The 27956-nt window shown below is 42.6% G+C and overlaps 2 protein-coding genes across 6 annotated transcripts; one reads left to right on the top strand and one right to left on the bottom strand.

Moving 5' to 3' along the window:
• The first annotated feature begins 35 nt into the window (after positions 1-35).
• Traf3ip3 (TRAF3 interacting protein 3) lies at positions 36-24739 on the top strand. Of its 4 annotated transcripts, none has more exons than XM_026387484.2 (15): positions 36-201; positions 3913-4313; positions 6340-6487; positions 6634-6697; positions 7209-7233; positions 7464-7493; positions 7587-7682; positions 14741-14812; positions 17414-17554; positions 17785-17922; positions 18727-18862; positions 19463-19525; positions 20601-20657; positions 21912-22048; positions 22920-24119. In XM_026387484.2, the coding sequence occupies exons 2-15, from the start codon at positions 3972-3974 to the stop codon at positions 23190-23192; spliced, it is 1722 nt and encodes a 573-aa protein (XP_026243269.1). In that variant the 5' UTR covers positions 36-201; positions 3913-3971; the 3' UTR covers positions 23193-24119. The 4 variants fall into 4 exon arrangements, with proteins under 4 accessions (XP_026243269.1, XP_026243266.2, XP_026243265.1 ...); XM_026387481.2 differs by lacking the exon at positions 36-201 and having other exon boundaries at positions 3644-4313; positions 22920-23033; positions 24035-24739; XM_026387480.2 differs by lacking the exon at positions 36-201 and having other exon boundaries at positions 3644-4313.
• On the bottom strand, positions 4092-26507 carry C9H1orf74 (chromosome 9 C1orf74 homolog). 2 transcript variants are annotated; one of them, XM_026387486.2, is made up of 3 exons: positions 26302-26507; positions 24748-25666; positions 4092-4181 (listed from the first exon to the last, which is right to left on the bottom strand). In XM_026387486.2, the coding sequence occupies exon 2, from the start codon at positions 25590-25592 to the stop codon at positions 24783-24785; it is 810 nt and encodes a 269-aa protein (XP_026243271.1). In that variant the 5' UTR covers positions 25593-25666; positions 26302-26507; the 3' UTR covers positions 4092-4181; positions 24748-24782. The 2 variants fall into 2 exon arrangements, with proteins under 2 accessions (XP_026243271.1, XP_026243270.1); XM_026387485.2 differs by lacking the exon at positions 4092-4181 and adding an exon at positions 22678-23051.
• Between the last annotated feature and the right edge of the window lie 1449 nt (positions 26508-27956).

Genomic DNA, 27956 nt, shown 5'->3' with positions numbered 1-27956 from the left:
CTGTTTCCTGTTTCAGTGAGGCTGCTGTGCAAAAAGAAAGACAGTACCAAGAAGGGATATGCTAAGGGAGCCCAGAAACATGGATTGACAACTTGCACTTTACCCGGTCACTGCCGTGCTCCACCTGAGACCTGAACCAAGATCTGTCCAAGAACTGGAATGTTTTCCTGAGCTGCTTAGCCTGGAGCCTGGGACCCAGAGGTAACTACAAAAAAGGGTGTTTTGGGGTCAGGTTTGGGACCTTTGACTTTGGGGTGGGGCAGAAGGCACTCCACCATCCAAGCTTGTTTGGAAAAATAGAAGGGAGGGAAACATAGAAGTGGGTTGTATCGTTTAAGAGTATTGAGGGTTGAGGTAACCAAGAAAGCATCTTGCATGGGATTCCTGAGGCCCCGGCCAGGCACAGGGATACAGCTCCCATGACTCCCTTGCTCCATCCATTAGATTAGAAGTAGGTCACACTTGGCTTGGAGTTTAGGTTACTGTGACGGCAGCATGAATTAACTGACCTTTTATAGTTCCCTTCAAAGCAGGGGTCCTTTCACGTGAAGCTACTTTTCCAGTAACTTGGGGACAGGATCCTCTCCCTCAGCTCACATTGAGAGCTCTGGATGAGGAAGGCCAGACCCATGTAGGTAGCTATCCATTGTCTCTATTGTACACATGGCCAGGAAGAAGAGCAGGAACTTGGAAAGGCAATGACAAGCCACAAATAAAGTACAGAGCAGCACCCTGGTTTCTCCCTGTTGCAGTGAGGAAAACCTCCCCCAGCCAGCACCACCCCTTCCTCCTAACTACAACTGGGCCCTGTTAGGCTGCCAGAAAGCCTGAGCAGTGGCCTTATAACCTTTCTCTGAACTCTTTAAGGATCAGTTCCTTTTGTGTCTATAGCCTATTCCAATTCATCAGCCATCCCACATGGTTTCTTCTTAAGAAAATCAGTATGGTCAGATATATCTCCACTCACCAAGTCACTCCAAATTCTACCAGGTGTGGGGGCCTAGGGATATAGGGATCCTCGTTTCTCTAAGGGGCCATTTCTACCTCAATTCCCCTCTTGAGTAATAAATCCCAATATCTGGCCTTGAGGTTGCAGAATGGAGCAGTCATGGTTCCGTGGACCTATAGATGGCCTAGGTGAAGCATCTAGAGGGACCTCATCTCAGGCCCATCTTCTCCCCAACAGCCTTTTCCTCTTAATAGGCAAAGGTAGGGGAATTTTCAACACTGGATAAATTATCTCCACGGCAAAGCTGAAGGTAACTTGAGGCTAAATAGAGAAGGACCTCACACCCCACATTTTAATAGTGTAGTGCAGGTAGGCTGGATACCAGTTCCTCACCCCCATCTCTTCTTTGCCATTCTGCTTGGCCTAATTGAGATGGTGGTTATGTTGGGACCACAGAGAAGTCCTTTTTCCTTGTAGCCCAACCCCAAACAAAGATTAGAGAAATAAAGGTGATTTTAAGCTGGGGCCATACCCCCTCCATCTGGAAAACAATATGTTTCTTTAGTGAGAAAAAGGGTTGGGGGAATTAGAAAAAGAGATCAAGCATTCTTAGCCCTGGGAGTACTTTAGCCTGGGACCTCTCTCTTACAGCACCAAATCTTCAGTATTCAACACCAACATAAGGATAATAATGTTTATTAATATAGAAACCTAACATTTATTGTATGCCATATACCAGGCACATGATGTACATTTTGCCATTTAATTCTTATAATCTTTCCAGATAGGTTTTAACCCCATTTTATAAATAAGGAGACTGAGGCTTAGGGACATTTAATACCTTGTCTAAAAATACACAGAGGTAGACAATAATGGAGCTAGGACATGAGTCCACAGAGTCACACCACAGAGCAAAAGTCTCCTCCACCACGGATGGCAGAATAACCAGGGGCTATGACTTCGGGATGCCACAAGTGTATGTTCTGGACATGGAATTTGTGAACACATAATTTCAAATCCATCATGCCATTTATAACTTAACATGAAATGGGCCTCTCTGATCCTTTGGGGTTTTTTTATTTTGTTTCGTTTTTTGTTTAGTTGTAGATGGACACAATACCTTTATTTTATTTTTTTATTTTTATGTGGTGCTGAGGATCAAACTCAGTACCTCATACATGCTAGGCAATCATTCTACCACTGAGCCACAACCCCAGCTCCCTTTACTAAGTTTTTAAATAAACAGAGTAACAGATGGGATGTCTAGGGACATCCACGGGGTAGGAGGGAGGAAAAAAGCCATTCAAAGATGATATGTAGAGGATAAATATTGACAACTTCACAATTCTTCTTAGGGTCAGCAGTGCCCAAGGCCAGAGTGTGCCCCTCCAGCCCTCAAGTCAGGCATTTGAGAGTACCCAAGGCATGGCTACATAATACCCCTCCAGAGAGTGATAATGCTCCACCATGTCCCCTGGGAATGAGTGCTGTGATCACAGAAAGAGAAACAAAATCTGCAGAACTCCAGACTGAGCCGGGATGGGCAGTGAAGTCCCAACAAAGGAGCAGAGAAGCTGCTACCTGTTGAGTCTGTTTGGCTTATAAATAAACCCAAAGAGCCAAAGCTGGCAAATGCCTACTGGCCTGTGAAGCTGAGCTCCTCTCCTCTGACCCACCCAGGAACTACGTTCCCAGGGTCGTGGGTAATGAAGTCATGAGTCGGAGAGAAGAGGCAGCAGCTGTGAGGGGGAGTACCTCTTCCTTCATCAGTGCCTGGTCTGACTCCAGGGAGCAGAGGAGGCAGGGCACAGAATTTTTGATGCTCAGAAACCAGCTCATCCAATTCCACTCCCAACTCAACAAAGCTACCAGCGATTTCTAGGAGAATAAACAAATTTACAGAAGGTAGGTAGAGGAGAGTAGGATAGAGAGGCACAGGAAGGAAGAGGGGATTAGGGTTTGGGTACTATGTGGACAGCAGGCAAGGCCATGTGGAGGGATATCAAAGGTGGCCTCTTGTTCCCTGGGGACTTTGGGTTACTGCTTTTGCATGTTTGTTTTATTTCTCTGTTGTTTAGAGGAGCTTTATGAGGTATAATCCATGTGCTTACTGGTTTAGAAGGCACAACCTGCATCCGGGCTTAGGAAAGCAAACTTGACAACAGACAACCCTGAAAGGGAGGTGACCCTGAAAAGAGTGGTAACTCTCATCTCCAAGAGATGTTAATTCAGATGCTCTGAAGTGGGTCGATACTGGGCATGTGGAGATGCTCAGCCAATACTGATTTGACTTGATCTGCACCTGAGAGTCAGGGCCCAGTCCCAGCCATGGGGTAGTAGACGCCAGTGGAACAACATCAGGATGGCATGATGGAGGAGTTAGGGTAGGCTTCCCTCCTAAAACACACAAGGTCTGGGCCCACAAGTTGGTTGCTAAGGGCTAAGATGGGAGCAGTGGGTGTCAGTCCCAGGCCTGATCACTTCCTGAGGGGGCATTTTTATCCCTCCAGGTCAGGAGAAGTATCATTCTATTTTAGTAACAACTTAGGCCAAGAGGCCCACTTTCCTTTTAGATTAGTAGGAAAGAAGGGGAAATTAATTTCTCTAAAAGTCTAGAAAATAAACACACCTGCTATTCAAGAGGCTATCAATTTATTATGATTTTTATCAATTGTTTATAAAGTTCCTCTGACTTAGAGAATAGTGATATGTTTAGTCGAGGAAGAAGGGGGCAGTGCACTTTACAGAGGTGGGACACAGGCTAGAAGCAGGAAATTGCTTTTGTTAGATTTTTATGAGTACCTTAAGGATTAAGCACAGGAGTCCTGACTCCCAGTGGGAAACCACTTCATCCTCAGTTTTCAACCCACAGGATAGAGCCCTGTGCTATTTCTGCCCCCTGATTTGGGAAGATAGTCATTTTTCTGCCCATCTTCTGGCTCCTCCCTCTTGGCATTTGGCAGATCCAGGCAGCTATTCAAGGAACTGGAAGCCAAGCACAACAGGTGCTTCAGAGGTCATCATGATCAGCCCAGACCCCAGGCCCTCCCCTGCCTTGGCCCGGTGGGCTGAGAGCTATGAGGCCAAGTGTGAGCGGCGGCAGGAGACCCGTGAAAGTCGCCGCTGTCGCCCCAACGTGACTACTTGCCGCCAGGTGGGGAAGGCACTAAGGACTCAGCACAGAGAGCAGCTCCAGAGAGCTCGACAACTGCAGTTCTTCAGGAGGAGGAACCTGGAAGTGGAAGAGAAAGGCCAGGCTCAGCGTCCCTGGGCCAGGGAGCAAGTTCCCTCCAGCAAGAAAGGCCAGGCAGCTGTCCTCAAGGAGGCCTTGTCTGCTAACAGGATCTCTTTTCCAGGACAGCAGGTGGGCCATGTCCAGGGACACACTGCTTTGTGGGGGTAGGGGTCATACCAAGGGGTGGGATTTAAACTAAATCCTTTCTTCTCTAGTCATAAAGTCAAGTCTCCATTAGCCACTTACTCATTCAGAGATTTAGTTTTAGTGCTTTTGTTTCACATTTAGCTCTTTTTTGTTTCACATTTGCCTTTGAGGAGAGAGAAAATAAATTTTAAGACAATTTCATAGCCATTACCTAGTATCAGTTCAAATTTCAGCCATCTGTACTTATCTTCCACATACGTGGAATCTATACATATTTTCTACAGCTACCTTACAGCATTCATTCATCCATTTTTTTCATCAGAGATTCCCTGAATGCCTACTATATGCCAGATACCCACGCCTGTCCTCTTGATACTCTCTCCCAAAACACACACACACACACACACACACACACACACACACACACACACATATCCTCTATTCTGTGAGGCTTTTGCCCAACTCATCTTTTTCTCTTGCAACATGACAAGTCTACCAAATTCACTAAACTGAGGCCTCACTCATCTAGTCCAGGAAGCCTTCTCTAGCTTCTCCAGGCCACCTCTGCTCTCTGTGGGTCTGAGAGGTTATAAATCCTCTACGATTACATAACTCATAGAGAGTCTATTATTCTGTCCCAGAAAAGAGCAGTGCTGGCAAAAAATCAGGGTCTGTTGAGATAACCTCAGCCATCAAACCATCTCTGTCTTCCTACCTATGTTGTGCACACATTGATAGGAGGAACGGGTCCACTGTGTTTCCTGGAAATGCCTGGCATGGTGCCATGCCCGAGTAGGTGCTCTGTCGGGATTTCTTAATAGTGGATTTGTTATGCTCAACTGGAGGTGCTATTCAGAGAAATGATTCTAGAGCCCAGTTGCCAAAGAGAAACAACTACCTTTTCTAAGTCAAGAAGGTTTCTGAATACTTTGGGGGAAGAAAAATATGAGAACAGAAAATACAATTATCTATAGAATTCCACCTCTAAGGCTGGATGTAGCAGCACATGCCTGTAATCCCAGCAACTTGGGAGACTGAGGCAGGAGGATTGCAAGTTCAAAACCAGCCTCAGTGACTTAGTGAGGCCCTAAGCAACTTAGCAAGACCCTGTCTCAAAATGAAAAATAAAAAAGGCTGGGGATGTGGCTCAGTGGCTCTGGTTTCAATCCCCAGCACCAAAAAAAAAAAAAAAAAAAAAGAATTCTACCTCCGCCTATCAATTTTTAAATGTTTTCTTGAGATTGAATTAGTTACATGACTTTTCTTAGTTCTTTTCGTTTTATACTGCTGTGGTTTGCTTGGTTTTGTTTTCGTTTTGAGGAGTACTTTTTGAGACAGGATCTCCCTATGTTGCCCAAGCCAGTCTCAAACTCTTAGGCTCAGTGATCCTTCCACCTCAGCCTCCCAAGTAGCTGGGACTACATGTGTGAACCACCTCACCCAGCATCTTGTTCTTTTTGTGTTTTACTATCAATATCAACTTTTTTAGTTTTGAGGAAAAATAAATACAAAAATAGGAGACTAAATTGTGACTACAATTGCTGCACTCCTTCCTTCAACTCCCAACTTTACCTTCCCTTCACACCTCAGCAATTCCACAGCTATGACTCACAGGAAGAAATCCATCTCTAGAAACTCACTATATAGACAGGAGACTGATACGTAGAAAAGGCAGGATCTGAACCCACATGTCTCCCTCCCCATTCAGTCCAACTCTCTTTCCACATCACTACCCTGGCTGTTGTAAATGGCTGAAACCAGTGATTGGTTGGAGACAATTGCAGCTCCCCATTTGCCTTTCCTGGAGAGGCTACTATCCATAATTATCTCCCTAAGATTCCACCTCCTAATACCAGCACATTAGGAAATAGAATTTCAACATGAATTTTAGGTCACCTTCAGTCTACAGCAGACACGATCATTGGCTCCTCTTTCTACAATCATCTGGAGAATCTTTTCCTAAGAAGCTCTAAAAAGTGGTTTTCAGCAGCCTTTACTTGTTTTTCAGGTGACAGGGACCAACACCAATGTCTTTCCAACCCCACATCACCCTCTCTCAAGTGTCCAGAGGGTTGGGGCTGACCACCACTCCTCACAGGCAAGGGCCTTTCCACCACAAGACTCTCCCATCAAGAAACCTCACAAACACCATCGTGGTAAGACAAAGCTCCCTCACTCAATGACAGAGCACAGAATTCTGCCACAGCAGTTCAGGTCATCAGCAGTGAAAAATCCTTTTCCCTCCCCACTTCCTTCACTTCCTCCCAGTGGATTCTCAATCACCTTCTCTTCCATCTCTCAGGTACTCAGACAAAGACAGAAGAGGCACAGCCAACAATTAAGAATGACGCCAGTCAGCAAACCAGGTGAGCTCCTTTCATGTTCCTGGCCCTTCTCATTGTATCATCACGTGGCACACAGCAAAGAGAGAGAGAGAGAAAGAGAGATATGCTGGGCCCCATCAAATTTCATTTTCTCTTCTCTTCTAAACTTTACTTGAATACCTTCACCCTGTAAAGTGAAGAAAGAACACAACAAATATCCATGTCTACCTTAATTTAAAAAGAAGGGCCACAGCACCTTAGGAGGCTGAGGCAGGAGAATTGTGAGTTCAAAGCCAGCCTCAGCAACTCAGGGAGGCCCTAAGCAACTCAGCGAGACCCTGTCTCTAAATGAAAAATTTAAAATGGGCTGGGGGTGTGGCTCAGTGGTTAAGCGCTCTTGGGTTGAATTCCCAGTATCAAAAAAAAAAAAAAAAGAAGAAGGGACCTTTCCCTGCTCTATTGGCTCTTCGGAAGGGAAGAAGGAATCAACTCACTGCCTCCTGACTTGCTTCTTTGGTCCATTGTAATTTTTTTTTTCCCTTTCTCTTCTCAGTTATGGAGTCGCAGTTCTGGATAAGGTAAGCACATCCTCATCTTGAAGGGGTTGAATCAGATGGTGTCTAAGTTCTGACACTCTGGTATTCCATGATAAACTGAGAGGGGTGTAGGTTGGCAATGGAGTAATTAGCATAGACATAGTGGGCCTCTGTGAGACCCAGTGAAGAAGAGGTTAGCTCCACACAAGCCAGCCCAGATTTTGGTTCTATGATCCATGGTTTCAAGGGACTTTCTTTTTCTTTCTCTCCAGGAAATCATCCAACTTTCTGAGTACCTCAAAGTAAGTGGCATGTGACCTCTCTGCTAAGCTTCTCCATCTACTACTCTCTCTCCTGGTTAATCTTATTTCGTGCATTTTTGCCCCCGACCCCAGGAGGCCCTACAAAGGGAATTGGTCCTAAAGCAGAAAATGGTGATTCTCCAAGACCTGCTATCTACCCTGATTCGGGCCTCTGACAGCTCTTGGAAGGTAAGGGAATAAAAATCCTTGTTTTGAAAGAGTTCATGTGGGCATCTACGTGAGCCCATCTCATTTTTCTTTCCAAATCATCCTGCAAAAGAAGGAATGGTCTCACTGTTCAGGAGTAAACTAAGAAAAGGCAGAAAGTGGAGGATATAGTATTCAGACCTAGAAGTCAAGCAGGTCACAGTAATTAATGATATGGGTCTTCAACTGAAGGTCATGCTGCTATATTCACTGGGAAGACTTGGGACCAAAAATAGCAAGAAGGTCCATTTTTTTAATTTGTAGGAAGAACATAAGGAAGTTCCCAGTATAGCTTGTATTACTGAATATGGTAAATATCAAATGGTTTTTATAGGGGATCCACACAAATATTCATTCAAGCCAGCCTGTACCCACTACTCAGCATAGACCTGAATGTCAGAATGGGATGGGACCTTGGAGATGATCTAGCTTAATCTTATTTTTCCATGAGGAAATTGGGTCTGAGAGAGGCCAAGTGATTTGTCCAAAGTCACACAGCTAGTTAGTAACAGAACTGGAACTAAAGTTCTGGCCTCTAATTTTAATCCATTCATTCCACAGATATTCATAGATCATGTTTTTCCTAGTGAGGACTGGACTAGCAGTGGACATCCTAAGATTCTTTAGGCAAGGCTCCTGCTTTTAGAAAGCTCATGGTTTTCTATGAGAGGCAAATGCATAAACAATACAAAGATATGAGAAATAGCCAGGCACAATGGCACATGCTGTAATCCCAGAGACTTGGGAGACTAAGGCAGAAGGATCACAAGTTTCAGGCCAATTTCAGCAACTTAGCAAGACCCTGTATGGAAATTAAAAAAAAAAAAAATTGGTTGGCAATGTAGCTCAGTGGTAGAATATCTCTGAATTCAACCCCAGTACCTCAAAAAAATGAAATATATTTAAAAATATTAATTTTAAAATAATAATAGTAAACCATTGCATGCTAACTTAAACTACAGATTCTTTATTTTAAAAACATGTTTTCAAAAAACAAAAAAATAAGAGTGGCATTGTTTTACACTTTTGTAAACCCTTTTAATGTCTAGCTGAACAAAAGACAGCTAAATTTTCTTATTTGCTTCTAAATTCAATTTGTTGGAATACATTCTTTTGATTGAAGTATATGGAAAATATTCAGACTCACACAGACATTTCATTGGAAAAGATCCCTTGCTCATCCCTTGAAAGGATCTCAAAGATTCCCATGGTCCTCCAACTTCATTCTGAAATCTGTATATTGAGGGAATAATAAAGAGTTCAATGTCACCAGAGTATAAAACACTATGGACAGTGAGACAGAAAGGAGCCCTCACAAGCCTCCAGGAACCTCGCCCTACCAGGAAGATGGCTTTCATCTCCACAGAGGAAAATATCAGGAGGGTGTAGGACATAGCTAAGAAGTTTGCAGTGATACAAAATACTTCCTAAGCTCAGCCCTTCCTCCTCATGTCACTCATCAAACCAGGATCTGGGAGTCTGTGACCAGAGCTCCTGCTTGCTAAGGAAATAATTTTCATTGCAGAATAGGAGCCTGGGGCAGACAGCTGTGCGTGCCAGGTGGTTTCCAGTGCTGACCTATATTAAGATCATCTCACTCATTTGTGCAACAGACATTTGATAAGTTCCTACTCTGTGCTGGGCTCTGGGTTTCAGGAACAAAAGAAGTCAAGTCCTTGTTCTTAAGGAGCTCAGAGTCTAGCCAGGAAGAGGCAAACATAATAAGTAACTCCAAAATAGTGTGACTAGGCTGCAACAGCAGTATTTACAACATGATACAGAGGAAAAAATAATTATTCTATCAGAATAAATTTCCCACACAGCAAAAAGAACAGCTCGGCTGAGTCCTAATGGATGAGCAGGAGTTCACCAGTACAGAATAGAGTGCAGATAGGGAAAAAAGCAGAAAGAAAAAGGGTGCATAAGATAAAGGAATCAGGGGCTGGGGTTGTGGCTCAGTGGCAGAGCACTTGCCTAGCATGTGTGAAGCACCGGGTTTGATCCTCAGCACCACATATGAATAAATAAAAAATAACGGTACATCGACAACTAAAAATATTTTTTTAAAAACGATAAAGGAATGGAAGAGCATTGGGTGTGGCTAAAATGAAGGGATAATATCAGAGCAGTACCAAAGAAAGGACCTTAAACAGGTTTCTAGAATTATTACTGTTGAACAATATTATGTATGGACCCCTTTTTAAAGGAAAGATATATACATATCTAGATTCAGGCTGCATGTCTCTGTGTGTTATCTCAGAGATCTATAAAAAGGCCTACTACCACTAGTTTGAGAAATACTGTTACAGGCAAGAAGCAGGGTAGCAATGTAACTATATTTTATTTGGGTTTAAAGTCCTACACCGAACAGTGTCTATCCAAACTTAGAAGGAACTTCATCTCTATCTGTGGAACTGAATTGAAAGTGAATGATAAGTTCTGTGTTCAACAGATTATCTGACAAGGACCTGGCTCTGGATGTGGGTGGTGGGGATGGAGATTTGTAAAAGCACAGGTAAGTCACACTTAAAGAGTTTGAATTAGAGAAAGTTTGATGGGAATGGGGAAGATACATTAAGAAACATTTCTGACATAGTCTCCGAGGGAGGACTTTTACTCCTTGCTACAGCCCAAGAGCAGAAGTTCCTCTGGCTGTGGTTTTCTCCTTTCCTTCTTCCCACCCCTCCCAATCTTCACCTTCTCTTCTCCGTCCCCACCCCCAAGCCTGAAGCTTCCTGTTTTTAAGAAAAACAGTCTTGGGCTGTTCAATTGAAGGCTTTTGCATTCCCAAAAACAAGATAATTCAGTTCTCTATCCATCCCATGACAGCTTCAACTTCAGTGAAAGGATAGTACCAGTCTAGTATTTGAGGAAAATAATTGGATGAATGTGTCCAGAACTGGGACTCTGACATCCAGCCCAGTACACACTTTATTTTTTTCCATTTGGCCTCCGTGATTTGAATCTCCAACTTCACATGCAGAGAAGCTCACAGAAAATTCTCTGTTAGGACCCTAAGAATCAGCACCTTTGTCTGCCTCCACCTCCAAGCTGATTCTGAGCCTTTGGGATAACACAGTCTTGAAGTGTAGCTGTGAACACTGAGCTGGGTCCAAACCTTGAGAGCAGAAGCAGATCAGCCAGTAGAGAAAGTTCAACTTTGGGCAATATAAAAAAATGAAAGCAGGGAACTCTTGCATTTTAAGATCTACAAAGTAGAACCCAGAGCAGTGGTGCATGTCTGGAATTCTAGCAATGTGGGAGGCTGAGGCAAGAGGATCACAAGTTCAAGGCTAGTCTCATCAATTTAGCAAGCGCCTCAGCATTTAGCAAGACCCAATCTCAAAGTAAAAAAAAATAAAAAATAAAGAACTGGGATGTAACTCAGTGGTAAAGTGCCCCAGGGCTCAATCCCCAGTATCAGAAATAAAACAAAAATAATAAAAGATCTGCAAGGTTAGCCAAGTGTGGTGGCACATGCCTGTCTGTAATCCCAGCCTCTCAGGAAGCTGAGGCAAGAAGATCACCAGTTCAAAGCCAGTCCCAGTAACTTACCAAAGTCCTAAGTAACTTAGCAAATCCCTAAGCAACTTGGCAAGACCCCATCTCAAAATAAAAAATAAAAGCATTGTGGATGTGGTTAAGTACCCCTGGTTCAATCCCTGATACCAAAAAAAAAAAAAAAAAAGAAGAAAAAGAAAAAGAAAGACATCTACAAAGTGGAATCAAGATCTTAAGATGACAGCACAGCAGGGGATTGGCTACAAGCCCCAAGCGAGCTCTGCTAAAGCAGACAGATGAACGTGGGCTGGTACTTCTGTGGTGAGGTGGTGTTGTTTCTGAGGAACAGATCAGAGGCAGGGGAAAACCAAGCACAAGCAGAAGCAGAAGCCCTCAGACCAGCACCAGGTGTGTATGGCCTCTACCTTGCTCCCTTTTCTATGGGGGGGGGGGGGCAGGCGGGTAACTGTGCTCTCTGAGCCCAGGTCAGCAATGGGCCTGTAAGAAATGCTTCTTCCCACATACTGTAATACTGGGCTTCAACGTGAGGAGAACTGGGGCTCAGACCAAGAAACTTACATGGTCCATTTGCAACAACTTGGCTGCAACTTTCCTGCCTGCCTTAGGGAGTCTGGGAAGGCAGAATTGTAGACAAGATATTTTGGTCAAGCCCTGGACTTGGGTGGCCCTTCATCCCCACTGAAGGGGCTCTCATGAATTGTTTTGTATTGCAACATGAATGGAAAAGTAATTTGGTGTTGGGCTAAGATGCAAAAACAGTTGCAAGAGACGAAATATTGATTTAAAGCCATACTGTGGGACTGGGAGAAAGGAACTACCAAAAAGAAGAGGAGACTGGAAATTTTAGGAATACTGCCTTGGGCCTGTTTTCTTTCCAAACTATCAAAGGTAATCTTTAAACTTGGTGGGTTTGATGACATTCTACAGAGTAAGAGTGTAGGCAATAAAAATGCACAGAGTTAGAAGATCTTAAACAGGGGAGTAGGGTATGCGGACAGTTGATTTCAGGGCCTGTGGATTTTCAATGCACAGGCCACTTTGGGGAATGAGGCTATTTTACCAGTTACTCCAAGACCCAAAGAGTAGAAGTGTTCATCCATCTCTTTTATCTGTCCCAAAGCCCTGTGGTTATTGTAGATGCCAAATCCCTGACTCTTGGCTCTCTCTCTCATGAGACATTGGGAAAAACATTAATAGCAGGAGGCACTTTAAAAAATTATTTTTGGCAATGTTTTTTGCTTTTGCAAGGCCCAGCTGAGTAACACAGGAAGCAGAAAGGGTGGGGGCACCCCCTGGCCCCAATGGTTAGAAGAATCAGCCAAACAAGATCAAAACAGGAGCTGTGAGATACCACTTCCTGCCTCCCCCAAGGCACCCTGACACTCATCCAGGGTGGCAGACCTCATAACAGAGATCCTGTCTTGGGCCCTAGACCATTATAAACTGGAAACACTATGAGGTTTCCAGAGAAACATCCAAGCTGTCTAATTGAAATGGACCACAGCATCCCAGACCTGAAGAGAAGTGGAATTTGAAGACCCCCCCAAGTGTCCCCCAGGGCGTGGATGGAAAAATTCAGAAAAAGAATATGGAAACCATTTACTTCTGAAGAGGCCCATGATCCTTTCTCCGGAAAACCTGCCATCACTGATGGTACTCCCCACCCCCCTGGACAGATATACCTGAACTAAAACTCAAGTCTAGAAGAACAAAGCTGCAACCTGGAAAAAAAGTCGCAAGCCTACAAAGCAACAAGGAAACCATTAACTACTCTGCTAAAATGCTAACAAAATGAAAAACAGAATGGCCCTTTCTGCCCACTTTTCTCCACTCCCAGCCTTGAGATCAGAATCCCCCTTGGAATGTCCAAAGTGCCATTAGATGCCTAGTATGCAGAAGGCCCTGGGTTCAATTTTTATCACCACCAAAAAGAAAGAGAGACAGAGAAGGAGAGGGAGAGACAGAGGCAGAGGAAGAGGCAGAGGCAGAGGCAGAGGCAGAGGGAGATAGGACAGGGAGAGGGAGATAAGTAAATAAACAAATACATAAATAAACGCCATAAGACCGACCCAGCTTGTCAAGAAATAGAATGTGACTTTCTGGGAAGTACTCGTACCTTGCCCTGCCCCCATCCTGTTTTAATCTCTCTCCCTCCATTTCTTGCTTTCTTAAAGAATCTCTCATTCTGAGTCATAGGTACGTGTGTACGTGTATGCTATAGAGAGTGCATTAGTACAGCCAGCTCTACCTATTTGCAGCTTCCATGTCCTCAGATTCAACTGACCTCAGATCAAAACTAATTGAAAAAAAAAATCCAGAAACTTTTTCTTGTCTTTCTTGTCAGTATTCCCTAAACAATACAGCAGTAATAACTATTTACATAGCTTTTACATTATAAGCAATCTAGAGATGATTTTAAGTATAAGGGAGGATTGCACAAGTTATATGAAAATATTACACCATTTTACATAAGGGACTTGACTATCCGTGGATTTTGGCATCCCAGAGGGAGGAGGAAACATGAAACCAATCCCCAGTGGACACTAACGAATGATTGTATTTCAAGGATGCCATAACAAAATACTACAGCCTGGGTGGTTTCAACAACAGAAATTCATTTTCTTGCAGTTCTGGAGACTTGTCTGAGATCAAGGTGTCCCCAGAGTTGTTTCTCCTGTGGCCTCTCTCCTCAGTTGCAGATAGCCATCTTCACTCTGTCTTCACATTATCTTCCTTGGTATATCTTGGTGTCCTGATCTCTTTTTATAAAGATACCAGTCATGTTGGATTAGGGCCCAACTAATGACCTCATTTTGACTTGATGACTTCTTCAAAGATTCTGTCTGCAAATATGGTCACCTTCTTAGGTACTTAGGGTTAGAACTTAAACATATAAATTTGGGGGAATAAGGAAAAGAATAAAGATTCCTCCTCTAGCCTTACTGGCCTATACTTTATGAGTAAAGTCCAGGTACAAAACTGAGATGAGGTGAGGGGGGAGGTAATGGAAGAAAGAAAGGAAGGACAGCTTAGAAACATTCCCTCCAGTGGCCCCCTACTATAATACCCTAAGACCATTTGATGGTGAACCTCAAGGTAAAAGAGGATTTGGGGAACCAGTTTGATGCATCCTGTCCTACCCCAGAGAAAGAGAAGAAGATCTTTTACTTCTCCTTCTTTTTATTTTTATTTTAAAATTTATTTCCATATTGGAGATTGAATCCAGGGGCTATCACTTAGCTACATCTCTAGACTTTTTATTTTTTGAGACAGGATTTCACTGAGTTCCTGAGGCTAACCTCCAACTTTCAATCCTCTTGCCTTAGCCTCCCAAAGAAGATCCTTTTCTACCCCATTCCTTTGTCATCTGTGTTCTGCCCAAACCTCCTAAAAGAACTGTTCCATAAATGTTTGAGTACTGACTATATGTTGAGTAGTGGGCTAGAAATATTGAGTTAATCTCTTTGCAGACTATATTTTGGCCCCAGTTTATTAACTCCTCTTCCCATTTGCTTCAGGGACAGCTTAATGAGGACAAACTGAAGGGCAAACTAAGGTCCTTGGAAAACCAACTCTATACCTGTACCCAGGTAAGCATTCTGAATGATACTTCCAGCTCATGAATCTAGAATTAAATGAGAAGAATGCTTGAACCTCAATCCTGTTTTCCAGAAATGTTACCAAATAGCAATTAACATACCTATTTTTACCCAGTTCTGGCTTGACCATTTTCATGTTAGTACCATACTTGGTACCAATTTGCCATATCACTATCTGCACCTTTCTCCCAGTATCTTTCCTTTTACATCCTGTAAAGGAATATCAGCTCTATTGTTAGCTATTGTTAGCTCTATTGTTAGCTCCAGAGGAACCTTGAAAATACCTAAAACTGTAGGGAGAGGCTCAGTAAAAAATAATCACAACACCCCAGCTAACCTTCACAGGTCCCAATCTTTGAACAGATGAGTTGCATGTTATAAAGAAGTTTCATAAAATTATTTTCATTCCAGGACCAACTTTCTTCTAGTAATAACCTCTGCAAGAAAGTAAGAATGTGACTCTTGGCTTTTCTGTGACATTATTATCCAGTTTCAGCAATCTCTTGATTTGGCCTAATCCCTTTTTAAAAAATATTTTTAGTTGTGAATGGACACAATGTCATTGTTTATTTGTTTATTTATTTATTTGGTGCTAAGGTTTGAACCCAGTACCTCACACAGGCTAGGCAAATATATACCACTGATCTACAACCCCAGCCCAATTTGGCCTGATTTAGAATTTGGTAAGGTAGTCTTGGCTGTATAGTTGGGGTCTTCCAGAATAGAGTTTATATAGTCCATAGGTTTTCTGGTCCACAAATTTTGTTTTCTTCAAACTGGCCTGCTTTGTTAGGTTCTTCTAAACTAAATAATGCCAATCAAGCTCCCAAGAGTCTGACATATAACCCAGAATGCCAGCCTGTTCATTTTCAATGGGGTTGAAGCTAGCCAGTCACCAGTATGATAAGTCCAATAACTGGAACATCCCCCATATATGAAACAAAAATTCCAAAAATATTAAGACCTATTTTAAATAAAAAGTCCAAAGACATAAGACCTATTCATATATAAGCCCAAATTTTCAGACATTTCCAAAGGTCAATGGAAATGATTCATATTGATGCCTAAATTTTCATTATCTGGACTTCTGTTTCTCCCATGAGTAGTCCAGAATTGACAATGAAAGCTGCCTGTCTTCCACCAAATCATAGCACACAGAAATGAAGGGAACTCACTTCCAGTGAATTTACAAATCTGCCCTTATGTCTTTTTTAATATATTTTTAGTTGTAGATGGACACAATACATTTAATCTTATTTATTTATACGTGGTGCTGAGGATCAAACCCAGTGCCTTGCACGTGCTTGGCAAGCACTCTACCACTGAGCCATAATCCCAGCCCCTGTTCTTATGCCTTGTTGTTGATCTTGAAGCCAGGAATAATTTCAATATCTAAATTCACTAATTTTAAAAGCATTAATTGAGTCTACTCTGGATTTCTCAGATCAGAAGCCATAAAGATTTTTTTAAAGAAATAGTAACATGTACCTTGCTTTTAAGGAATTTACAATCCAGTAAGGAAGAAAGATGAATTGATGAATTGAAATAATGAAGGCATACAGAGAATACTATGTAAACATTAAGAAAAGCTACCTGGAGTTGGAGAATGGTGTATGGTTAGTGAAGATTTATCATCAGAACTGATGATACTTGGACTAAATCTTGAGTGTGAGTGAGTTTAGCCAGGAAAAAAAGATGGGTAAGGAGGCTCCAGCCAAAATAACCTATCTGGGCAATGGCAAAGGCCAAAAAAGCAATGCTCAGGAGATCTGTAAGCAGTTTCCTTTGGGCAGAGATAGCATGAAGGGAAAGTATGCAAGTCAAGGAGTTTGGACCTGATCATTAGGAGATCAAGGATCTACTAAGAGATTTACACAACAAGTACCATGATCAGACTTGTGTATTAAAAAGAATCCATAAAAAAGTTCTGAAGAAGGGCAAGACTTGGAGATAGGGAAAGTATTGCATTAACCCATTTAATAGAATTATTAGAATCTGAATTAAGAAAGTTAACAGTAGGAATATAGAGGAGACAGGTATGAACTGTTCAGGAAGTTGACTTGACAAGGCTCAAAGACCAAATAATTCCTGGCAGAAAGAGAAAAATTAAAGAGGACTCCCTGGTTTAGAGTTTGGGAGAGTGGGTAGGTAGGATATTGATCACTGAGCTAGGAAACTCAGGAGAAAAGAGCTGGTAAAGAAATAAAAGTTAGGCCTAGGGCTGTGGCTCAGCGGTAGTACACTTGCCTGGCATGTGTGAGGCACAGGGTTCGATTCTCACCATTGCCTATAAATAAATAAAATAAATGCCTATCAACAACTAAAAGATATTTAAAAAAAAAAAGAAAGAAATAGGAGTTCTGTTTGGACATGTTGGTTTCCAAAAGCCTGCACAAGGCCTAGGGTACAATGAACAGAAATCCTATGGCACTCACCTCTCAGATCACCTGAGTTGACTCTGTGCTCAGCTCCAACCAAATCACTAGTGTCTCCACCTTAAGGGAAAGACCAAATTTTCATTTCTGTATCCCAGCTCAGAATTTGGCACATAGAAGCTCAATGTATAACTGTTGAACTTCATCAAATTTACAGAAATACTCCCCTTGGGGAATGAAAAAGGTGCTAATGGAGATGGAAGACCAGAAAAACAGTTATGAGCAGAAGGCCAAAGAATCACTACAAAAAGTGCTGGAAGAGAAAATGAGTGCAGAGCAGCAACTGCAGAGCACACAGGTGGGGATGCTGCACAGTTCTTGGGACTAGGAATCCGGGGGCAGCTCTACGAAGAAAGGGGCCCAGCTACACAAATTCCTGGAACCTTCTCCTCATAAATACACCTAGAATTTATTAATCTACAATACACAATTGAGGGGGTACAATGTGCTTTTGCAACCTTTCCACCAAGCTGTTGCCTTGGTGCGGGAGGCTTCTACTGAAACCCTCTCCTCTCTGATCTCCCTCAGCGGTCCCTGGCTCTGGCAGAGCAGAAATGTGAAGAGTGGAGGAACCAATATGAGTCTCTAAAAGAGGACTGGAGGGCCCTCGGGACCCAACACAGAGAGCTGGAGAGCCAACTTCATGTGCTTCAGTCTAAACTACAGGTACAGGCACTGGGGGTAAGAAAAGCAGGAAGGTGGAGGCGGGTAGTAGTGAGAAAAGTTGCTCCCAGCTTGGGGACTCCAAGGGCAGCTCAGAGCATCTAGCTTTCAGTTCCTCAGTCACTAACCACTTAGTACCAGACTCCCTGTTTGAGTTCTGAGATAGTTTTGAGTTTAGTAAGAATACCTACACTATTCATGCAAATGAACTAAGTGCTCAACTGGAATGACACTATCCAAATGCACATCTCAACCTCTGTTGTTCTTATCTTCCTGTCAACTACAAGGCAATTCTTAAGAAGATGTTTGAGTTTCTTAAACCTAATTCTTCATGAAAAAAAAATTGCTCTACCATCCTCAAAACAAACAAACTTGATAGAGGACTAGAATGATAAGTAAAAAGAAAGTGAAAATATCTAGAAAAGATATGACTTGCTATGACTTAATTTTGAGATTTATCAAAGTGTTAAGATATGTTCCTTGCAAATACCAGAAGTCTAATGCACTGTTAAAAATGTGAGGAATGGCAGGGCACAGTGGGGCATGCCTTTAATCCCAATATCTCAGGAGGCTGAGGCAGGAGGATGGCGAGTTCAAAGACAGCCTCAGCAATGGGAGGTGCTAAGCAACTCAGTGAGATCCTGTCTCTAAATACAACGCAAAATAGGGCTGGGGATGTGGCTCACACACACTTCCATGTTTTTCCATTACCCTAATACTCCTCTACCTCTAAAATTCTATAATTTTCAGTAATTTTCCTCTTCCATGGGACCTGCTTCTATATTGGCCCTTCCCTCCTCCTTTCAGGGAGCAGATAGTAGAGACTCACAGATGAACCAAGCCCTGCGACTTCTGGAGAATGAGCACCAGGAACTGCAGGCCAAGATTGAACGCCTGCAAGGGGACAGAGATCTGTGCAACTCAGATACCCAGGACCTTCAAGGTACTCTATTCTTAGAGGCCTCAGGAGCACAGGAACCATGGCTGAGTGAGCTTAGAGAAAGGAAGCTACGAGGAGAAAAAGCCTCAGCCTTCATTTGTTTGCTTGGCCTTATGATTTCATTTTACCTTGAGGGAAAGGCAGGACTACTTTAATCATCCAAGATGGAAATTCATTTTACTACACTAGAGGATCTTATTGCATGAGCTCTTTTCTCTCCAGCCCATCCTCTGGGCCAAATGACAGCCATTCCTATATTAGTCACAAGTGTCAGAACCACATTCCTAATCTGAAAAGGAAAGGTCAGTTCAAATACAAGACAGAATAAAGGTCTCCAAGTTAGCCCGTGTCTGCTAAAAGGACCAGATAATGTATAAAGAGAGTCCTTAGTCCAACTCAACACTGTTGATGCATACCCCTGGTTGTTGATGGGGTACCTGGTCTACCTTTTCAGAACTGAGGACAATCAGAAGACAGGGCAAATTCCATTTGACACTTATCAGATGCATAGACAAGTCAGCATGAATTATTCCTTTCCATACTCAGGTATTCTGTTCTTTAAGCTGGGTTCTTCTATTTTGGTTTGTACTGTTTCACTTTCAGATAAACTAAAGAGGTCAGAGGAAGAAAAAATTGCCCTGATGACCAGAATACAGCAGTTGCAGAGTAAGTTTCCTTTCTGGATTCTCAAGAAAGCTTTTTGGTGTTCCTTGGGGTCCTGCTCCACAACACTCATTCAGAGGAAGATCTAGGGGCCCAATCTCTGGCATATCCTCCTATCTCTGTACATTCTATACCTACTTCTTGTTCCGTGGAGTCACTTACATAGCTTTTCACATATTGTCAGGCTCCACTCTTTTTTTCTCCTTTTCTCCTTCCATGCCAATGACAACCACTTGCATTTCTACCATAATTATGGATTATTAAAAGCACTGGGTTTTCTAGTATAGTTCTTTTCTTATGTAGTCTAACTTATTATGTATATGAATGTGCCACTTAAATCTCACTAGGAATGGTTCCAAAAATCAACCACTTATTGATCCATACTAAATGTGAGGATACAATAACAAACAAAACTTACAGCTCCCTCTCTTATATTCTAAAAAAGGTCTACAAACAAGTGTAGTTCAGTGTATGAAAAAATTGAACGTACGTCAAATTACAATAACTGCTATAGAGGCGGGAGCAGGCTAAAGGGAAAATAGTCACTATTGTATGTAGGGCCATCTGGGAGACTTTTAATTCTGAGATAATATTTAAGCAGAGACCTGGAAGACAAAGACACAGTAGAAAAGGATGATAAAATTGTAACAAAGTACCACAGATTGAGTGACCTAAACTAAAGAAAAATATTCTCTCACGGTTCAGAAGCTAGACATCCAAAATCAAGAGTCAGTAGAGTTGGTTCCTTCTGAGGGCTGTGTTGGAAAGATCTATTCCAGGCCTCTTTCTTTGGCTTGAAGATGACCATAAGCTACCTTTTGTCCAAATTTCCTCTTTTTACAACATCAGTTATTCGATCAGTTACTTGGCCTACCTTACCAATCTTATTTTTACCTGTACTCTATCTCCAAGGATGGTTACATTCCGGGGTTCTGGGGGTTAGGATTTCAACATATAAATTTGGGAGCACAGAATTCAATTCATAACAGAAAGGCACATTATTAACTAGGTTCTAAGCAAAGGTCTGTAAAGAGGCTCTTTGCAGTAGCACAGACAAGTTTCTTGTGTTTTCCAACAGGTCTGCTTCAGAATCAATCCTTACAGCTTCAAGAACAGGAGAAACTCTTAAAGAAAGGTCAGCAAATTTACTACCACAAATTCTAAGATATTGCTCTTTCCTTGCCTGCTAGAGGCAGGGGGATGGACTATATGATCTCTTGGAGTCCCACTCAGTTCTGGGAGTCTGTTGAGTCAGGGACAGAAGTGAGTCTTTTAAGGACTGATCACTGGCCCTGAGGACACTTTAACTAGTTAGCCTCCTCTCCGGAGAGGTATACACGCTGTGAAAAATAATTTCTACTTTCTCTGAAAACATGTCTATGTTGAAGATTTTAATAAATTGATTTTGAACTCAGGATTTCATGTCAATTCTTACACACTTAATTTTCCAAATCACATCCAACTCCCCAGCCCCAATTCACGTAGCATGCAAGAGTCATCTCGCACTAGTCTGCTGATTAAGCTTCCTGAAAAGAATTCATCATGTATACATGGGGATAATAGCTCCTCACTTATCCATAACACATAGCTTTTTGTTTTCTCCTCATAATCACTGGGTATAATATGAAAGGCAGAAACCATTATGCCCACAGAGGATGAATAAGAAAATAAAGGCCCCTGGTCACACAAATCAAGGACGGAGCTAAGATAATCAAGAAATTCTGACTTCTAGTCCAGTGCTCTTTTCACCAAAGCTAAGACTGCAAGGTGCGGAGCAGGTGGCGCATGCCTGTAATCCCAGCAGCTTGGGAGGCTGAGGCAGGAGGATCATGAGTTCAAAGCCAGCCTCAGCAATGGCGAAGCAACTCAGTGAGACCCTACCTCTAAATAAAATACAAAATAGGGCTGGGGATGCGGCTCAGTGGTCAAGTGTCTCTGAGTTCTATCCCTGGTATCCACACAAGACTGCAAGGTGGCTGAAAACCCATCTTTAACCACATTAGATAAATTCTAGGATATGACTGTCATTTTCAGGACTTTGAAATGAGGATTTAAGGGAAAAGAAAACCTGCCTCACAAATTAAAACATGTGGCATACAACAAAAAAATTAAATTAATAAGTATTCATTAAAAAATATCAGACAGGTCTGGGGATACAAAGTAAGATGCCAATCTTGCTCTCAAGGGGCTCAAATTCCAGGTGTCATTCAGGCTAAGCAGGGTTCCATCAGGAGTTCTTTAAGCCAGAGAACTCCATTTCATTCAGTCTAGCCAAAGGTCAGGCCTTTCCTGTTCCCTCCCCTTCCCCTACTCCTAGGAGTCTTACTCAGTGACAGGATCCTTCCTCATAGGTGTGGGCCTATCACTGAGAATCTGGCTGCTTTTTTAGATGAGGCTTTGCCTGTGTGTAGTGCAAAGCCCTCCCACAATGAAGTGGAGCCTGAGAGTGCAGGGAAGGAGAAAGACTGGGATCTCAGAGACCAGCTGCAGAAGACGACTTTGCAATTCCAGGCCAAGGAAAAAGAGGTGAGCCATTAACCTAGGATCATGAGCTCATCTATGTGTGGCACAGAAAACTGCTAGGAACAGCCAGACAGCAAGGATTAAATTGTGTTTAAATTGTGATTGGATGTCCATAGGTCTTCCATTGCCCATATAAAATGTCTGCTTTTGTACTGACCTGTCAATATTTTCCTTTCCTTATTTATTCCCTACTTAAGGTTTAAACAGTTACCTTTCAGAAAGTCAAACTAAAACATATCTGATAAATATATTTTGGGTGTGTGTGTGTGTGTGTTGCAATGCTAGAGATCAAACCCAGGGCCTCTTGAATGATAGGCAAGCACTCTACTACTACGCTACACCCTCAACCCACATTTGATAAACATATTAACTTCCCAAACTTTTTCTCACACTGAATATCTTAAAGCCTTACACAGCATCTTTTCAATAGCAAAAGCTTTCCTAAATACATACATACATACATACATATATATGTATATATACATATAGATATACATATATATCCCTAAAAGCACACATTAGCAATCAGCTCCCAGAAAAGAAACTTATAATACTTTGAAGTCTTTTGTGCTTTAAGAATTTCATTTTTGGGTCTCCCCATTTACAAAGCACTTGTACATACACGGCTGGTCACATAAAACTATTTACAATATATAAAGTGTAATATATTCAGTACAATCAATTTTTTTAAAGGAACACTTTCCAGAGAAAAACAAGTGAGACAGTACAAACTAAAATTTCTGAGGAAGGTTGGGAAGGGAGAATAGTTCATTCAAAATGAATGAAGGAGTACCTTACTCAGGACAGTCTCCCGTTCCTGGGTTCTGTCTCAAGATAGAATTGATGATGATAACTCCGATGATATTCTCCCCAGTGCAGAGAACTGCATTCGGAGTTAGACAACCTCAGTGACGAGTACCTCTCCTGCATGCGTAAGCTGCAGCACTGTCGAGAAGAGCTGAACCACAGCCAGCAGCCACCTCCCAGAGTAAGAGGGTCCATCTTCCTGTACAAATGGTGGTGGGATGATTTCTTTTTTAGCCAAGTCTTACAGATAAAATTTGCCAGCACATGTCAATATCTAGTCATCCTGTCTATTCTGCTTGATTTTGTCCATGCTGAAAGTATAGCAGTCTTGAAACACTGACTCATGTACATAAGTCCAATTCCATGGAATTCTTGAGGGTTGAGGGGAAGATTTGCTATAGGCTGAGCATCCCTAAGCTGAATGTTCAAAATCAGAAATGCTCTGAATACTCTGCCTATTCTGCTTGATTTAGTCCATGCTGAAAGTATAGCAGTCATGAAACACTGATTCATGCATCCAAGTCCAATTTCTGTGGAACTCTTAAGGCCTGAGGGAAAGATTTGCTATAGGCTGAGCATTTTTAAGCTGAATGTTCAAAAATAGGAATTCTCTGAATACAAAACTTTTTGAGCATTGACATGATGTTCAAAAAGTTTCAGATTTTAGAGTATTTGGTGTTTCAGATTTTTTTTTTTTCATGAGATCTGCTCAACTGGTAAAGTCTAGGCAAATATTACTAAATCTGAAAACCTCCAAAATTTGAAACACTTCTGGTCCTAAGTATTTCAGGTAAGGGATTCTCAAGCTGCATTAACTCAAGTATGAAAGGATGTTCTTTTAGTCTATTGCCAGCATGATGTCAAGGACAGGGAAGGACAACAAAGGTACTAAGGCATACAAAGAGAATAATATTATTTTGCTGAATTATTTTCCACCCTGAATTTTTCACATCAGCATTTAAATGTTTGGCCCCTACTGGACATGGTCCCTGGGTCAGGGACCACTAGTAAAGTGGTTTTATCCCAAGAGAGGTGACAGAAAGTGAGACAGTGAAGTAAAAAGCTTTTTCTAGCACCAACCCAAGGTCTTCCATTGGGCTACAATAGGAAGGGGTGCTTTTGCCCATATTTTCTCTAAGTGACTTATGGCTACTTTCTTCTGTCTCCCTTCCCTCCACACAGAAGCAATGTGGTCAGTGGCTCCCCATCCTGACGGTGGTGATTGCTATAGCACTGGCAGTATTCCTGGCCAACAAAGTAACCTGAGAATCTGAATAACTTATGACAGCTGCCTGGAGTAAAAATCAGCAGCAAACAACTCAATGAAAAACACAGAAGGTTTGGGTACTTTACAGCTTGGGTTTACCCTCCAACTGAATTGGGATTTCTGACTTCAATTTTTTTAGCCTAAATAAATAAACTTTACCTCACCAGACTGTTCCCTGGAATCTTCAGTTTATTCCTAAATAACATATTACAAGTGTGGCACTTAAGCATCCTGGTCTACTCCCCTTAGACTAATTCAGTTGGAGGTACAGAAACATACAGAAAGGACCCAGTCTTTCTTTTCTAAAGACACTATCTACACAGGGTAGGATACCACACACAGGTATACTGCTTGTCCTCTACAACCCTTCTTTCCCCCTCTTGTCTCTTTCCTTCTAACTCTTATCCAGTGAAAAATGAACAGACACCTCTGTTAACTAAAGAAGACCTCCTAGTATAGACATGGCCAATATGTATTACTAATGCTAGCATCACCACCACCACTACCTATTCCCATTCATGATGTGGCCAGCTGAATACAGCATTCTTCTCTAGGGTCCCCAGGCACTTAAAACCAGCACTTTAAATGATCACTATTCGACACCCCCAACCCAGAGATGAGCACTTACTGAATGCCTTCCACATAGGAGGACAAAAATTAAAGTCAGAGGGCCACAGCCGGCAGTGTGACTATCTCAGAGGAGATGCTGAGGTCAGCAAAGTCATTCTGAGTCCTAAATTGGGCTCTGAGGTTCTTCTCCCAGACATTTAGAGTGTCCCTCAGGGCTGGGAACAAGATTTCTGGGACACTAAAGGAATAGAGCAGGACTGAGGTTTGACCTAGCAGCCATGAGATCCGAGCACTGAACACCCGTAGTGGGGTCAAGGCTAAGCAGTTGTCATCTCCTTGGTTCAGGTGAAAGGTATAAGAGACAGGATAGCCCAGGAGGATCCCAAATAGAGTACAAAGATTCCAGTCTGAGCAATGGAGCATGCTGTGGGAGACTCCTAAGGATAGATCCCTCTGCAGCCCCTTCAAATGTGTGATGATCTCTGTCACGATGTCCTTCAAATCCTTAAGCTGGTCCAGGGAACAGATAGAAGGGTGAGGTTGGGAGCCAGAAACATCCACAAAGGCTATGGTACCAAGCAATACCTGTTCCAAGTGTTGACATACATGTGCAGGGCTGACAATGAGGTTATTTTCTCCAATTTCAAGAATGTGAAGTCCCAAAGTCAGAAAGCCCAGCCCCTGCAGCTCCTCCAGATAATTCTGGAGTGCCAATGCTCCTGCACCGTTGCAATCATACAGCACAGCAGGTTTCAGCCCCCGGGACACAGCCAGCACTTCTCCAGCCAGGTGAAGGCAGATGGCTCGAGGTGGACCCTTTTTCTTTCCCATGCCCAGGGTCTGCTGAGCAACTGCCACCAGTAATTGAGGGCTCAGTGTTGACATGAGATCTGGAAGTAACATCAAGCTTTGACTCCTTAGCTAGCCACAGTTCCCTTCCTGGGTCGCATCTCAGCTCCAGACACTTGAGGAAGAGCCTAGAAACAAAGTGGTAGCAGGGAATTATTAACACCAGGCAGTCATACACAGGAAACCTACCAAGGGCCTTCCCATTAAGTTTCACAGATTTTTCCAAAAGTTATTTGTCCTTCCCTCTATTTTGGAAGACTCAGCCAAGGCAGACAAGATGGGATCACCAATTCTACCCAATATCCCTTGGTCCCTAATTTGTCTTTCAAACCTTCTAGTATCTCTGACTTCTATTCTAAATTGTACCTATTACCAATTACATTCTCTAAATCTAAACTTAAGGAGCTCTAGTCTAAGAAAAGGCAAGAGAGTCTCTGGCAAAACTCCAACACATTTTACCCAAAACTGCCCTTTGGGGACAGAGCTCTGGGTTCCAAATGTACTGTTTTGCTGCTAACTTCCCCTTTTCTTCACAAGAACAACTGATTACTGTAACAACCACCTCATCCTGTGACATAAAAATACTGACTTGTAATGCAAATAAGTAAAAAAATAAATAAAAATTTTTAAAAAGAAAATGGTAAATTTAAATAAATGGAATCGGCTAGAACTGCATGAGGGTTGTTTTAACTTTTGCTGACCCTGCCTTCCCTTTTTGGCAGTAATCCAAGCACTCTGGGAAGATGGGCTCCCACCCACATACCACACATCTGAGACTACAGAGACTTGTTAAGTGAGGTAGCTGTCTCCCTCACAAACGTTACACTTCCACTTCCGCTTCAGGTTCGCGGGCTCAGGGACCTCTTCCGGTTTCCTGCCCACAGCCAGGAAGGTGGCTAGTTCTCCGCGCCCCGCCACAACACTGGAAGTCCCGCCAGTGCGAGGACCCTTGCAACCTGCTCCGCTTTAGGCCGGCGAAAACAACCTGTTGCGCACGCGCACCCATTCAAGCCCCGCCCACTTCTCCCTTTTCTGGTGATGTTATCCAGTCCTCAGGCGCTCCTCGCAATGAACCAATGGCAAGGCAGCCCCACAGAGTGGCGGAAGTGGGAGCTGCCTTCAGCCTCCGCCACTTCCGGCCGGGCAGGAGCCGCCCCGCCCATCTTCTAGGAAAGGGGAGGGGCGGAAGTGGACTAAAGATAGAGGTACCTGTTTAAACTAACTGTGAGCCCTTGCCTTTATTTTGCTTCCGGGTGTGCTCTGCTTGTGTTTATGAAGTCTGAGGGCTCTCCTGACTGGGAAGCCAGACAGGGCACCGAGCACTTATCTCCGAGAGGGAGCCTCTGGGGGGAGAGGGGGGAGAAAGCGGAAAGACTGGTGAAAAATATTGGCCAAATTATATTGCTATATTGTGTGCATGTTCGAATATGTAACGAGAAATCCCACCATTGTGTACAACCATAATGCACCAGTAAAAAGTGTGGAAAAGAATAAACCCCCTTTGTGTCTGGGGATATCAACGTTTCCTAATAAATTGTGTCTCAAGTCATCTGAAATTTGCAGAATATCCTTAGCTGTGAGTGGTGCTGGAAACCTTTTTTTTTTTTTAACTTTTATTTCCCTAAATCAAATTTGATAGACGAGCTCCATGGAGCAGATATTTCTAGGCAGGGTGTAAAGGTGTCATTATTGACTGAATATGTGCTAGGCATATTCCTAGGCTTCAAAAATATTGCATTGTACAAGACAAATAAAACCGGTCACCTTCATGGAGTTCATATCCTAGGAATCCCGTTTCATGATTTCAAATGAGATGTCAAGCTGGGAGCTGTGGTATATTCCTGTAACCCTAGCTACTCAGGCTGGTTGAGGCAAGAGAAGGGCAAGTTCAAGGCCAGCCTCATCAACTTTCCCAAATCCTGTCCCAAAATACAAAATAAAATAACTGGGGGTGTATTTTGGTGGTAAAGGACCCCTGGGTTCAATCCCCACTACCAAATGAGAAGTGAAGATCCAGAGGTGTTTCATTCAGATTATTAGTAAGAAATTGTGTTATTTGACAGAGATGTGACCCATGCCATGAAAAGAAAAATTTTCTTGAGAAAACCAAAGTATCTGAGGAAATGACCCAAATTTATGGGCTGTAAGGTGCCTATACTAGAGGTATAGGGAACTATGGGAACATAGATCTCTTTTCACAGTCTGCAGATACCACTTCAGAGATAACAACTGAGTAAAGATGGGGCCAATATGGAAGGAGGACCAGCTTGTAGGGGTTGCCAGTCTAACTGGTTTTTAGCACAAAGGGAATCTGAAGCAGAGACTAGAAATTGATAGAACTAGTTCTCTAATTTTAGATTCTTTTTCTTTCTCATATTTATTTTATTTTCTCATGGTGGCTAGCAGTAAATCCCAAAA

This window comes from Urocitellus parryii, chromosome 9 (assembly GCF_045843805.1).
Source record: "Urocitellus parryii isolate mUroPar1 chromosome 9, mUroPar1.hap1, whole genome shotgun sequence".
Taxonomy (NCBI): Eukaryota; Metazoa; Chordata; class Mammalia; order Rodentia; family Sciuridae; genus Urocitellus; species Urocitellus parryii.
Note: the sequence above shows the minus strand (reverse complement) of the source record. Positions and strands in the feature narration are given on the sequence as shown.

What these genes read in the sequence shown, in the direction of transcription:
- C9H1orf74 (XM_026387486.2), bottom strand. Translation starts at nt 25,592, where the DNA reads ATGTTACTTCCAGATCTCATGTCAACACTGAGCCCTCAATTACTGGTG.
- Traf3ip3 (XM_026387480.2), top strand. Translation starts at nt 3,744, where the DNA reads ATGAGTACCTTAAGGATTAAGCACAGGAGTCCTGACTCCCAGTGGGAA. An exon ending in TCTCTTTTCCAGGACAGCAG is followed by an intron (nt 4,314 to 6,339) that starts GTGGGCCATGTC and finishes CTTGTTTTTCAG; the next exon opens with GTGACAGGGACCAACACCAA. An exon ending in GACGCCAGTCAGCAAACCAG is followed by an intron (nt 6,698 to 7,208) that starts GTGAGCTCCTTT and finishes TTCTCTTCTCAG; the next exon opens with TTATGGAGTCGCAGTTCTGG.